Raw genomic sequence first — 13261 nt, forward strand, 5'->3', positions numbered from 1 at the left:
AATGCAATCCCTATGAAAATACCAACAGCATTTTTCACAGAACTAGAATAAACAATCTTAAAATTTATATGGAACCACAAAGACCCTGGCCACCCAAAGCAATTTCAAAAAAGCAAAACTGGAGGCATCACAATTTCAGACTTCAAGTCATATAACAAAGCTGTAGCAATGAAGATAGTATGGTCCTGGGACAAAAACAGACATATAGATCAGTGGAACAGAATAGAAAACCCAAAAATAAACCCACAATTATTTGGTCAATTAATCTTTGACAAAGCAGGAAAAAATATCCAATGGGAAAAAGTCTCTTCAAAACATAATGCTGGGAAAACTGGACAGCAACATGCAGAAAAATGAAACTGGACCACTTTTTTACACCATACACAAATATAAACTCAATGAATTAAAGACCTAAATGTGAGACCTGAGACTATAAAAATCCTAAAACAGCACAGGCAGTAATGTCTCTGACATCAGCCATAGCAACATTTTTCTAGCTATGTCTTCTGAGGCAAGGGAAATAAAAGCAAAAATAATTTACTAAGACTACATCAAAATAAAAAGCTTCTACACAGTGAAGGAAACAATCAACAAAACCAAAAGGCAACCTACTGAATGGGAGAAGATATTTGCAAATGACATATCTGATGAAGGGTCAGTATCCAAAATATATGAAAAACTTATACAACTTAACACCCAAAAAACAAATAACCCAATTAAAAATGGGCAGAAGACATGAACAGACATTTCTCTAAAGAAGACATACAGATTGCCAACAGACACATGAAAAGACGCTCAACATCACTCATCATCAGGGAAATGCAAATCAAAACCACAATGAGATATCACCTCACACCTGTCAGAATGGCTAAAATCAAAAACACAAGAAACAAGTGTTGGAGAGGATGTGGAGAAAGGCGAATCCTCCCACACTGTTGGTAGGAATATAAGCTGGTGCAGCCACTCTGGAAAACAGTATGGAGGTTTCCCAAAAAGTTAAAAATAAAACTAAACTGGGGCACCTGGGTGGCTCAGTTGGTTAAGGGACTGCCTTCGGCTCAGGTCATGATCCTGGACTCCCGGGATCCAGTCCTGCATCAGACTCCCTGCTCAGCAGGAAGTCTGCTTCTCCCTCTGACCCTCCCCCCTCTCATGCTCTCTCTCTCTCATTCTCTCTCTCAAATAAATAAATAAAATCTTTAAAAAAAACTACACTATAATCCAGTAATCCAGCACTAATGGGTATTTACCTGCAAAATACAAAAAACACGAATTCAAAGGGATACATGAACCCTTATGTTTATAGCAGCATTATTTACAACTGCCAAATTATGGAAGCAGCCCAAGTGTTCACTGATAGATGAATGGATAAACAAAATGTAGTGTGTATATATACAAACACACACATACACACAATGGAATATTTTTTAGCCAGAAAAAAGAATGAAATTCTGCCATTTGCAATGACATGCATAGAGCTAAAGAGTATAATGCTAAGCAAAATAAGTCAGAGAAAGACAAATACCGTATGATTTCACTCATAAATGGAATTTTTTTTTTTTTTTAAAGAGAAAGAGAGTGTGAGTAGGGGATGGAGATGGGCAGAGGGAGAGGGAGAGAGAATCCCAAGCGGGCTCCACACGCAGTGTGTCGTCTGACACAGGGCTCAATCCACAGCCCTGAGAACACAACCTGAGCCAAGATCAAGAGCCGGACGACCTAATCAACTGGGCCTCCCAGGTGCCCCACTTATTTGTGGAATTTAAGAAATAAAACAAACAAAGGAAAAAGAGAGAGAGAGAAACCAAGAAACAGACTCTTAACTACAGAGAACAAACTGATGGTTACCACAGGGGAGGTGGGTAGGGGAATGGGTGAAACAGGTGATGGGGATTAAGGAGTGCACTTGTGATGAGCACCAGGTGTTGTATGGAAGTGCTGAATCACTATATTGTACACCTGCAATTAATACAACTGTATGTTAACTATACTGGAATTAAAACAAATAGTAAAATTTTGTATTTAAAAAAAAATAAAGTCTTAGGCGCTACTGTGGCCTATGAGATTGAAATTGCAATGCTTGAGAGGTATTACTAACACATTACACCAAAACTTCCTATTTGGTGAAACCAGAGGTATTGAAAGAGATTTCAAAAGGAATCGTTTCCTCGCTATACGATTCAATGTTAAACTCATGCCATGTACTGGACCATCTAAAATTATCTTATGGCTCTTTGAAATCATAGACATGGCTCCCTTCTTGCAAGTGTTGGCCTGGGCAATAATATTCCCTGATGGCCAACCCACCCAAGAGCTCAGGCTTGATTTCTGCATTCAGGGTAAGTGGAATAAAGGTACTAGAAGGACATGCCCGACATCTGGCATATTCAGTGCTGCTATCAGCTGACATCAAAAGAAGAACCCAAAACTCCCAAACAAGCTAATTCCACCAATCAGGGCGTGTCGAAAGTGGTTGGTGATTCAAACAGCTAATTTCAATTGCTCCTTTTTAAGATGCCCATTATTTAGGTGTCAAGAGATCATCAGTATAATTACTCATTTAAACACAAAACAGTTCTTTAAATCCCCTCCCATCATCGCATGAATTGTGTGTACGTGTGCGTGTGTAGTATAAGGTTTCCAGGGTTTGAAAAAATTAAGAAAAACCTGAGATTTGTTATTTCTAATTATTTAATATAGAAATCACATAAACTTTTACTCTATCCAAGTTGGGGAAGTGCTACCAAAGTTAACAGTGGTCACTTTCTATTAGTAAATTCTTCAATAATAAAACAACATTGCTTTAATAGGTGGTCTTTATTAAGGTTTAAAAAAACTTTATGTTCCAATGATCCCGTAGTCAGAAACATTGCCAGAAATAGAAATAACAAACAGTCCAAGACATTGGGTAGATTGCAAAATGTTCTCCTGCCCTGCTTTTGGGAAGAATAATTCCTTCCTCCCCAGTCTGTGCCCTTCTGGAGAAGTGTCATCTCTCCCTCAAAATGAATTACCACCATAACACGTCATGTAAGTCTCCGTGGAGACATGACTCTGGACCTGATCATGGGCTAGGTGCTGGGGTCCAGAGGCACGGAGAAGCAATTCCTGCACTTTGATCTGAAAGTTCTGTACCTCTCTCTCTTCAGTGTCTGTGAATCCAAGACACACAAACAAAAAACCTCCCCACACCCGCCCCTGCCTCACACAAATTGACTCTGTTTTGTTCAAAGGTGCTCTATTCCCACAGAATATGCTGACTGCCATGTCACTCTAGCTTATCCATGGTTTAAAGCTGAAATCAAACTGGTCACCCAATTCCCCCATGCTTTTGAAATAGAAACAAAGAGCCAGCTGAACCATTGTTAGGGCAGTCCCTGGTCTGAAGAACCATATCCCAGTGGTGGAGAGAATCACTCTGTCACAGACATAGAGCCCAGGATGTCCCTGGCTGCACGACCTGCACATTTTCCCATAACCCCACTCACAGATCATGCCACTTCCTTCAAAAGAGTCGTCTGGTGATGCTTGGCAGAAATGTGTCCAGCCAGAATTGTAGGATGCCTTTCATTCTAGTCATCAGCTTGCTGTTGGTAAGAGCAAACCTGGAGTTGGCCAGTGGGGGAATAAAAACAAGGTGGGCTAGGAACACTGGCTCAAGGCATCCCATCCTGGTCCTCTGTGCCGTGTCATTACCTCAGCCAGCAGGCCTGGGACACATGGGCCTCTCCCACGTGTCATAACCCAACGTCCTGTTCATCTCTGTCCCCCCCACATTACACAGGGTACAGCTTGTGAAAGGATAACCCTCATCCAGTGTGCACTGAACTGATCTGACCTAGTTCCACACATGAAAAGAGAAGCAAGGGACTGGCATTTAAGGTGGGCTATAAATAAGACCAGAGCAAACCTTCGCCAAGTAGCCCTGAGACAGGCAGAACAGGGGACTCAGTGGCAGGGGGGGCAGAGGTGGGGGCGTTGTCAGAACTGGAGTGAGGGCTTGCCTTAGTACCCCTAAAGCAAGAATCACTGTGCGAAACTAGAGGTACCAACAGTGACTGTCATACATACTGAGACTGAAGAGACAAATATGAGACTGAAATCAACAACTACCGGATCAGATGCAACCTATGTTCAGGTGTGAAAATGCCACTTCTCCTTTATCAGAGGTGCTCAGAAACGGTCTGTCCGACTCGCACCCCCAGATTACTTAACCCTAAACCACTTCCCACTCACAGGCCAGATAGGCTGTCCCAGTTCATCCTGCTACGCCCGCCATACACCAAACTTGCTGGGAGCATGAGCAGAGTAGCCAAGGTTAAAATCAAAAGAGGAACAAGCCATGTGAAGGGAAGAATTAGTTCTCTAAAAGCAGAGAGGCAGGTGGGGGAGCAAACAGAACCAGCTAGCAGGTTTGCTATCAAAGCATCAACCCGCCCCCTTCTCTGAACGTCCTAAAGGGGCCTCCTTCACCGTGGCCACAGTAAGAAGCGGGACTTTTCCCAGCTCCACTGCAGTCACTTTCACGAATAAATGTGTTTACGGTGTCAGGATTAGAATGAGTGCAATTCTGGATACGCATTTAATTTACTTTATTACTTCTCCTTGGGGTGGGGGGGGAGGTATTCACAAAGAAAGTTGATTCCTTCCGGAAGGCTACTTAGCAGATGGTTCTAATTAAGCCCTGATATAGCATGAGGACAGCCCAGAAGAGGGTAAAAACAAACTCTGCCTCCGAGGTCTCCAGCATCCCACATCTTGAAAGCCTTCAGAAACGAGGCACTATACAGGCGTCCTACAAAGTAAAAGTTACACACGTTCTCCCAGCCAGAAGGGGGAGAAGCCTGGAGATTATCAGCTTTGTTTACTGCAATCCTGCATTTCTGGGAGGGGGGGGGAGGGCCACTTCTGTGTGAAATAAACAACCACGTGGAGGTGAGCAGAGCTCTTTGAACAGGAGAGTTACCCCAGGGAATGTGCTGTAACACACCCGGCCTTCCCATAGGCCTTCCCATACTGCCGTTTCATTTCAGGCCGGAAACAGAGAGGCCCCCCTCCATGTCTTGGGTCTGGGCCCGATCCACAGGAAACTTCTCCCTTGATTAGACTCCCACTGAGCCCAGGGTTCAGCTTTCCTATCTTTCATTCCAATCCACACACTCTGCCACTCCACCAAGAACAGAGTCAGGGGGCCTTTTCAAACAAACCCGCCCACCCACAACCACTGCGGGCAAGCTACAAAGTTCATGCTAAGAATTAACCGTGCCTTCTTGGAATTGAGAAATTGGCCTTTGAATCGCAAGGGAATATTCTCTAAAAAGCAGATTAATCCTCATTGAGTTTTGGCAGGCAAAATTCAGGGGTCAATTAAACAGAGCCAAGAACTAATGTCTCAATCTGCTTCCTGAGCATTCACATGCAATGCCTGAAGAGGTAGAGGATTCTGTCAGTCCCATCTAGATATTGCTGGAAATCACACCAGCCTTATACAGCCTTCCTTTTCCAAGGTTATCCTACAGTCCGGCAGAAAGGGGGTTTCAACCCTATCACTTACAAGCACCAACATAAGCAAAACAACTCAGACGCCCTCGAACTACTTTGAATGAATCGGTCACAGTCACATGACACATCTGGATATTTCCTTTTAAAACAGACTTTCCAACTGAAATGGGATCCAGATGTTGTAAGCAGATGCATATTTAGTCCCCTTCCTAGGAGGTACCTACGTAATGAAAACTCAACTTAGTTTGATTTCTTATGTGTACTTCTTACTTCTGCTACTAGAATGCAAGCTCCTCCATGCCTTGGGCGTGGCATTCTTGCCCACTGCACGGGGCACAATGCTTGGACCACAGCTGGTCCTTAAAAGCTGGTCCAATAAATGAAGCAATACATAGATACAATGAAAGTTTCAATGAATCAGATTAAGCACCAAAGTCAGGAACAAAATGTGTCCTGTATAAGGTCATACAGATGGATCTGGATTTGGAAAATCTTAATCCCCTTGTTAACTATGACTATTCATCAAGCTAACAGCCAGATTTTTTATTTTTTATAATAGCTAGTGAAGATTTTTAATTTTTTTATAATAGCTTGGTGACTTCCCTTTGAATGGTTCTTTACATGGAAGCTTTACAGGAAAATTTTTCCTAGATGATAAACTGTAGAAAACCTTAGCCATTCTTTAAGACCCACCTAAAGTGACTGGTCACATTTCCTGAGTGCCTACTATGTGCCAGACCCTGTCTGGAAAGCTCTCAGGCACTTATTCACTTTGTCCTTACAAGCCTCTGCAGTAGGTTCTGCTGTCATCCCCATTGCATAGGTGAGGAAAGTGGCTTAGTTTTTTCGGTTGGGCCTCCCTGACCTCTCCAGTGGAAGAATGCACTTCCTCCTGGGAAACCCCATTTAGCACATTTTGTGCTTCTCCTATGAGACATGCTGCACTCTCCCGTGTACAAGCAATAACTCAAGCATCATCCCGTCCCCTCTGCTCCACTCTAAGTGCCCTGAAGATGGGGCTACCTTCTTCCTGTGGTACTGCCAAGGCAGGCCCAGCAACTGCGTATCAGGGTCACCTGGGCAGTTTTTCAGACAAAACACAGCAGAGGCCTGGGCCTCACACCCTAGAGATTCTGGCTGTTGGCTGGTGCTCTGGAACCTTTAGCCTCAGAAAGCGGTCTAGGTGCTCTTGACACATACCAGGTTTGAGAACCACCGTCCTACTCAGCCAGCTCATTGCTTTGCACGTTGTGTACAATGAACAAAACTTACCCAGTGAATGAATAGTTTACTGAATAGCCATTATTACGAGATGTCAATTAAGATACATACAACTGTTGTTCAAGTGGGCATGGAACTACCCCCCCCAACTCTGCCAACCCCTCTACCTACCTCCCACCATTCCCTCCCTGCCTCCTTCCCTCATTTAGCTCCAGCCATGCCGGCCTTCCTTACTGCTCCTCAACTGTGCCAAGCCCTCTACCCAGAACACTCCTACCCTAGATTTGCATGTCTCGTTCCTTCTTTTCTTCAGCTCTCTCCCAAATGTCACCTCCTCAGAGAAGTGATCTCTGATGGCCCTATGTCAACCACAGCACCTGCCCCTATCACTCACGGTGGTGTTACAATCCTTTACCCAATATTCTCATAGCCCTTAACATAAACTGCCATTATATTATATATACTTCAAATTTGCTGTCTGTTCCTTCCCGCTTAGAACACACACTCCAGAAGGTTATGGATTCTTTGAGGAAAACCGACAAGCCTCTCCTGCTGTTTAAGCCTTCTGTTTGCAGTGTTTCAGAAGAGTCTTATTTCTCATTGTGACAGAAAGAAGGGCCTCGCTGACTTTCCAAGTTCCTTCCAGGATCCCAAGGCTTAGAAAAAGGAAATTTTAGAAATAGAAATGCAGGGGTTCTTCTTAATCTGGGGTCCGTAAGTCCCTGAAGATTTCTAAACTTCCTAAAACTGTACATGAAATTTTGTCTGCTTGCAATATGCACAACTTTCTGTGGCAAGAATCCCCAGTTCTCATTAGGGTCTCGAAGGAGTTTTATTTCTCAAACAAAAAGTTAAAAATTCTCTCAGCAGAATCTTTTATTATGGATGAGGACATGGAGGCCCCCAAAGAAGCAGCTTAGGAACAGCCAAACAGCTGGTTAGTGACGGAGCTGTGAGCTGAGTACACATCTGCTGATCCCCAAGCAGTCTCTTTAACCCCTCCCCCCATGTCCCCTAGAAAGAGAGGACCCTCCCCCCTCATGACAATGCCAGACTGCCACCCTGGACCCTGGGCTCTGGGAGCGGCTACTTCATTGTGTGTATGACTAAGCCTTGGGCAAAAATAGTGCTGCATGCTCTCCCCCTCCCTCACAATTTAATTATTCACCAATTTGCATGTAGAGAGAACATCAGAGAGGTGAAAGGCTCAAATTTGCCCCTAAGCCTCTTTCAAATGGCATTTCATACCGATGCACTACAGGGCATCTTCATGTCCCCTCGCTCGCCAGATGCCCTCTGCAAATAAAGAACTTCTTTTTCTCCCTACTGCCAACGGCTCCGATTTTCTCATGATTTCCTATCATGGTGAGTGCCCACAAAATATCACCCCCCTCCACATGTCCTACTGGCTATTCTGTCAACGTCATGGATTCCAAACCAGCCATGCTGGAATGAAAACCAATATTCACAAGCCATCGGGAGGTGTGCGGAGAAATAAAGGACAGGGCATACTTGAACTCCAGTCAAAAGCACATGCCCTGTCCTCGCCTCTGATTTTCCATGCTTACAGAAATCTCCTCTGCAAGGAACTCTGAGGTCCCAAATCGACTTTTTCAGTTAGGCCATTGCATTGAAAGGAACAGAGACCCACTCAAGTTCCATCAGGAAAAGGGATGTTCTGGACCCGGAAGTGGAAAGCTGCTGAGAACAAGGAGGGCTCTGGGGCCTGGGTGTACCCCACCCCCGCACCCCACACGGCACCCCAGAGACTGTAGGGCTGCTCTCCACAGCTGCTCCCTTCTATCAATCAGCTTCCTCAATTTCCATCTGGTTTTCCTGTTTCCTTTTTGCTTTTTTTTAAGTATAGATGACAATGTGAACATTCATTTCAGGTGTACAACATCGTGACTGGACAAATTTATACATCATGCTGTGCTCACCACAAGTGTAGCCACCAGCTGTCCCCTTACATTGCTATCATAATATCATTGGCTCTATCCCCTATGCTATGCCTTTTATACCCGTGACTTACTCATTCCATACCTTTGGCTCCTTTCATTTATTATAAACTTCCCATGAACAAGATCTATGTCCATTTCTCCTCCAGATCCTTCCAAAGGCTGAGCATTATGCTTCTCAGTTGGATACCTGGTAGCACATGGTGAATGAATACAAAACAATCATTTCCACAAGTTGGCCAGTAACACATCTCTCCTTCACCTTCACACACCTACCATTCCAGACCAGCTAACTCATGAGTTCCCCAACAGAGATGAGCCCTGACAACCGAATCAGCAACAAAAGAATTCATGAAAGCATCCACAGATGCCACCTAAAGGCATGTATCTGGTCTGTGTGTGTGTTACTTTCACTAGATCTAAATACCTGTAGGAGAAGGAAAAAAAAACAAGGATATAACATAGGGATTAAATTTTGGCCTAGCAACAGCAGATTCATACTTCAAACCACCTATTGAACTTGATCAACCCCTTATTAAAACCAATCTCCCTTTAAGACTTTGAGAAAGATGGGGCGACTGGGTGGCTCAGTTGTTTAAGCGGCTGCTTTGGGGCGCCTGGGTGGCTCAGTTGGTTAAGCGGCTGCTTTGGCTCAGATCATGATCCCAGGGTCCTGGGATCAAGCCCTGAGTTGGGCTCCCTGCTCAGCAGACAGCCTGCTTCTCCCTCTCCTGCTCCCCTGCTTATGCTCTCTCTCTGCCAAATAAATAAATAAAATCTTTAAAAAAAAAAAAAAGACTTTGAGAAAGATGATTCGGAGTGTTAGGGGAAATCTCAGAACTAGGAACCAGATGAACAAGATCACAAGTTCACTGTCAAGAGAAAATTAGTTCATTATGTGATGAATCACTTAACCAACCTGAAGAGTATATAAAAGCCACCAAGTAGTTAAAAGGAAAACTATTAGATTACAATTGGCATGTGAATAAAAGAGCCCTGAAGAAATGGGCTTCTTTGCCCCAAAGCTTTTCCTAGACAACACCTTCTGAGTAAGGTTTTAGGCAGAAAGTTCAATGGCATATCGACTTTAGATCTTGAAATTCTTGGTCAATGTATGTGGTCTTACCGGCACTGATCAAATTATTTTGTAGAAATTTTCAAAAATTTGAAATTCTTCAAATTTTTGAATTCAAATTGAAAATTCTTCACACTCTGGAGAATGTGGAAGGTGGCAGAAAATATTATCTCTATTTTACAGATGGAAAATGGAGAGAAAAGGAGTCAAGCCACTTGATTGTACCTGCAACAGAGACTGAAATACAAACCCAGCTTCCTAATCCTGGTTTCAATCCTTCTCTGTGGGTTTCATTCTACCCATCATCCCTCCAAACTCTAAGTGCCCCAGAATATAAAAAACAAGTGACCTTTATGAGACGGATCATTCCTAAAGCTTAATCCAAACACGTGGTGTTAAAAACTAGTAAAAAAAAAAAAAAAAAAAAAAAGACACCTCAGAACTAAGGCAGACAAAAGAACATGGTAGAGTGCCTATTTCAACAAGAAAACAAGCCCTCTAATCTTCCAAAAGTCTAAAACCCTGTCACCCAAGGCTGCTGATAAATGCAAGAAGATAAAGACATTACAGAGAATGCAGGCTTCACTGTAGATAACACGTGTATTTCCTTCATCTGTCATTTCTTGATAGGAGCAGTTTTAGGAGGATAGGACCAAAGAAGTACTGTACTTTCCCTAAGATTTTATAACCATTAGCTAGAGCTTCCTCAACCTGGAATTTAGCCCCCAGGGATCTAAGAGAAATCAAAAGTAAAGAAGGGGAGAAAAGAAAGCAAATGAAAGCAAAAATCCACATGTGCATGGGTCCTCCCCAACACCCTCGGATCCGATCCTTACAAATGGAGGTCTTTGGGCAACAAAGGAGGGGCTGTTTTCCGGGTCCGAAATCTGTCCTCATGTCACTGCCTTAAATCAGAATCCAAATTAATGCCACCGAAGGAAAGTGGGCGGGATTACAGTCGGCTTCACGGAGTGAGCCATTTGCTTCTGAAATAAGTTCTGCTGTCAAACCTGAACGGAGCAGGCAGGCTCATATCTAACTCAGGAAAGAAAATATAACAGATGGATTCAAAATTTCCAAGGCTCTTGGCTTAGCTCGGAGCTCAAACATGAAAGGAATTCTTCCAGAGTCAAACCATTTCTGAATCTGTGAGCTTCCAAAAAGACCTCCCTGAAGTTATTGAGGGATTGGAAAAAAAGCTGGAGCTGCAAACCTTGCCTTACCCAACATGAACTGGGTACTAGCCTCTCCCAAGGTATCTAAGGTTCTTCTGAAATATTCCACAGTATTCTATATTCAGTCAACTCTCTGACTCAAGTAGGCATCGGTCTTCTTTAGGAAAGGCGCACAGACCCACAAGACAATCATTCAGGATTCTGTCCTCAATGGATTCCTATTTTCAGATTCTATGACACCCTGTGTGATAGGGCCAGAAATGGCAGGCTACTGGTCACAAACGTCTGTGAGTCCATGACGAGATGAGGCTGGAGAAGATGTACTTTGTGGCATTTTATCAAGCCAAAGGGAGGGAAGCCAGCCTTTAGGAAGCGCCCCTACTCTTTCGATGTATTTTCCACACATTTCGTATCTTACATAATCCTCACAGCCCATGAGCCCCTGGAACGTAGCAGGTACTCCGAGAACAGGTACTTCCTCAGAGCAGTAAGTTAGTCACAGTGAGTAGGGATCCGAATTCCAGTTGGCCTGACTCAAAACACCCATGTTAGTCAGTCAGTTATGTGTGAATTTATTATTTATTTATACCTCTTAAGATCCCAGACTGATCTGAGCCAGTGAGTGAGTGCTACTCTAACATTACAGGAAACAGAGAACAGAAGTCCCTCACCCAGAGACCCCTGGAAACTCAAATATTTTCTATGACAATTTTTGCAAGACCAGGCCATTTCTAGCCATAAGAGCCTTGACACTGGAAATACACTAGAGTCTAGTCTGGACCTCTGAAGATGGGTTCAGAGCTAACCAACATTAACTACTTAATAATCAACCCTGCTCAACAAACAAGAGCACCTGATTGCCAGGCCAGCGTACTCTCAGGCAGGCTCCTGCCTAGCAAAATTTTAGATAATGATTGCCATACTGTCCGCGGTACCAGGAAGTATGCTAATCATATTCTTACCTTCTCACTTGGCTTAGAGCCTTATAAGACTTCACAAAGGCAAAGAGTAATAAAGTTAGTAGACCTGAACTTCAAAATTCCGAGCCACAAGAAGCTACCCTCCAAAACTTCACTCTGTAGCAAAAGGCTCTTGCATCTGATTCTGATTTTAAGCATGGCTTGGCCACTGGAAGTGGTAACTGTGTTAGCTTACCATGTAGCTTGTGGCACTGAGCAAATCAACTCGCTCACTCAGAACATGACTTATTTTTTTTAAAAGGCATACCCTATGAGTGAAGCTGTTAGACTATAGAAATCATCATATATAGATGTTCTGTGTTGTTAGTGAAATATTTTATTATGTAATGCAAGACCAAATCTTGTGTATGCCATGGGACTGTCCATTACCTTATCAAAAAAAGGCCCTGACCTCACACCTACTGTCTTTGAACAGATAAAGGAGTCAAAGCCAGAGACTGATGGTTTACCAGCCATAAAACAGTCATCTAGATCCTTAGAACAGCCAACAGATTAAAATTAGTGAGATGTGATTCTACAAGTTTTTAGTGTTAGGGTTATAAAGAGATGAGACTAGTGTAAACATGAAAATTCCATTTTGCCCCTAACTGAAGAACAGTCTTGGAATTGGTTTTTGATTGTGAACAAAGAAACAGAGTGTGTCATAAGTAATTCACCCAACCGTAGAAAACAAAATATACTAAATTACAGATGGTCCTCAAGAATACGGGGACACATAAAGTTAGATTTTTGCTAGAATATGCAAAAGTCAGCATAGCTTGAGAGATGGGGTCAAAGACCTAATTGCCGAACCCAGCCAAGACATCCTGTATGATTTGGGGCAAACCACCAAAATACTCTGTTTCATTTGCTAGACCTCTAAAACAGAGGTTACAACAGCTACTGCCTTTAAGTCACACATTACATTAATAATCATAGGATCCTTAAGTCCAATTTATTTACTTGTTCAAACTGGTAATCAATCCACATTGCACAAACTTTAAAAGCTGCAAAAATACTCAATAAAACCTCTCTACGTCTGACATCTAATCCACCATCACCTTCCAAGAAACAACCGATGGACAATTTCTTATGTATATTTTCAGAAATGGTCTAGCATTTACAAGTACACACAAACACACACTTTTCTCTGCCAACTGCATTCAGTGCCTTGAACAGTGCCTGACACAGTGGGTATGGCACAAATATTCATTTAACAAAATTAATACTATAGACACTTTTTGCATCTTGCCCTTGCATTCAAATATATCTTGGAAATAGCCCATATCAATGTATAGAGAGCTGCCTCACTCTTCCTTTCTAAAATTTTCTTTCAGTGTAATATACATACAGGAAATGCACGCACCATAC

General features: G+C 42.9%; 1 protein-coding gene across 6 annotated transcripts in view; it reads right to left on the reverse strand.

Annotated features, from left to right (window-relative positions):
* The window catches only part of DOCK5 (dedicator of cytokinesis 5), a 200346-nt gene that overhangs the window by 173455 nt on the left and 13630 nt on the right, over positions 1-13261 (reverse strand). The window contains exon 1 of one of the 6 annotated variants that reach the window (XM_073892590.1): positions 8767-8797. The exons of the other annotated variants lie outside the window; for them this stretch is intronic. Within the exon in view, the coding sequence (XP_073748691.1) occupies positions 8767-8782 (16 nt within the window). The 5' untranslated portion in view covers positions 8783-8797. Of the gene's footprint in view, positions 1-8766; positions 8798-13261 lie in introns of those variants that run through there. 6 annotated transcript variants of the gene reach the window in all.

The sequence above is a fragment of the Callorhinus ursinus genome, unplaced genomic scaffold, assembly GCF_003265705.2.
Source record: "Callorhinus ursinus isolate GAN/ISIS: 27379988/994484 unplaced genomic scaffold, GSC_fseal_2.0 scaffold4, whole genome shotgun sequence".
Taxonomy (NCBI): domain Eukaryota; kingdom Metazoa; phylum Chordata; class Mammalia; order Carnivora; family Otariidae; genus Callorhinus; species Callorhinus ursinus.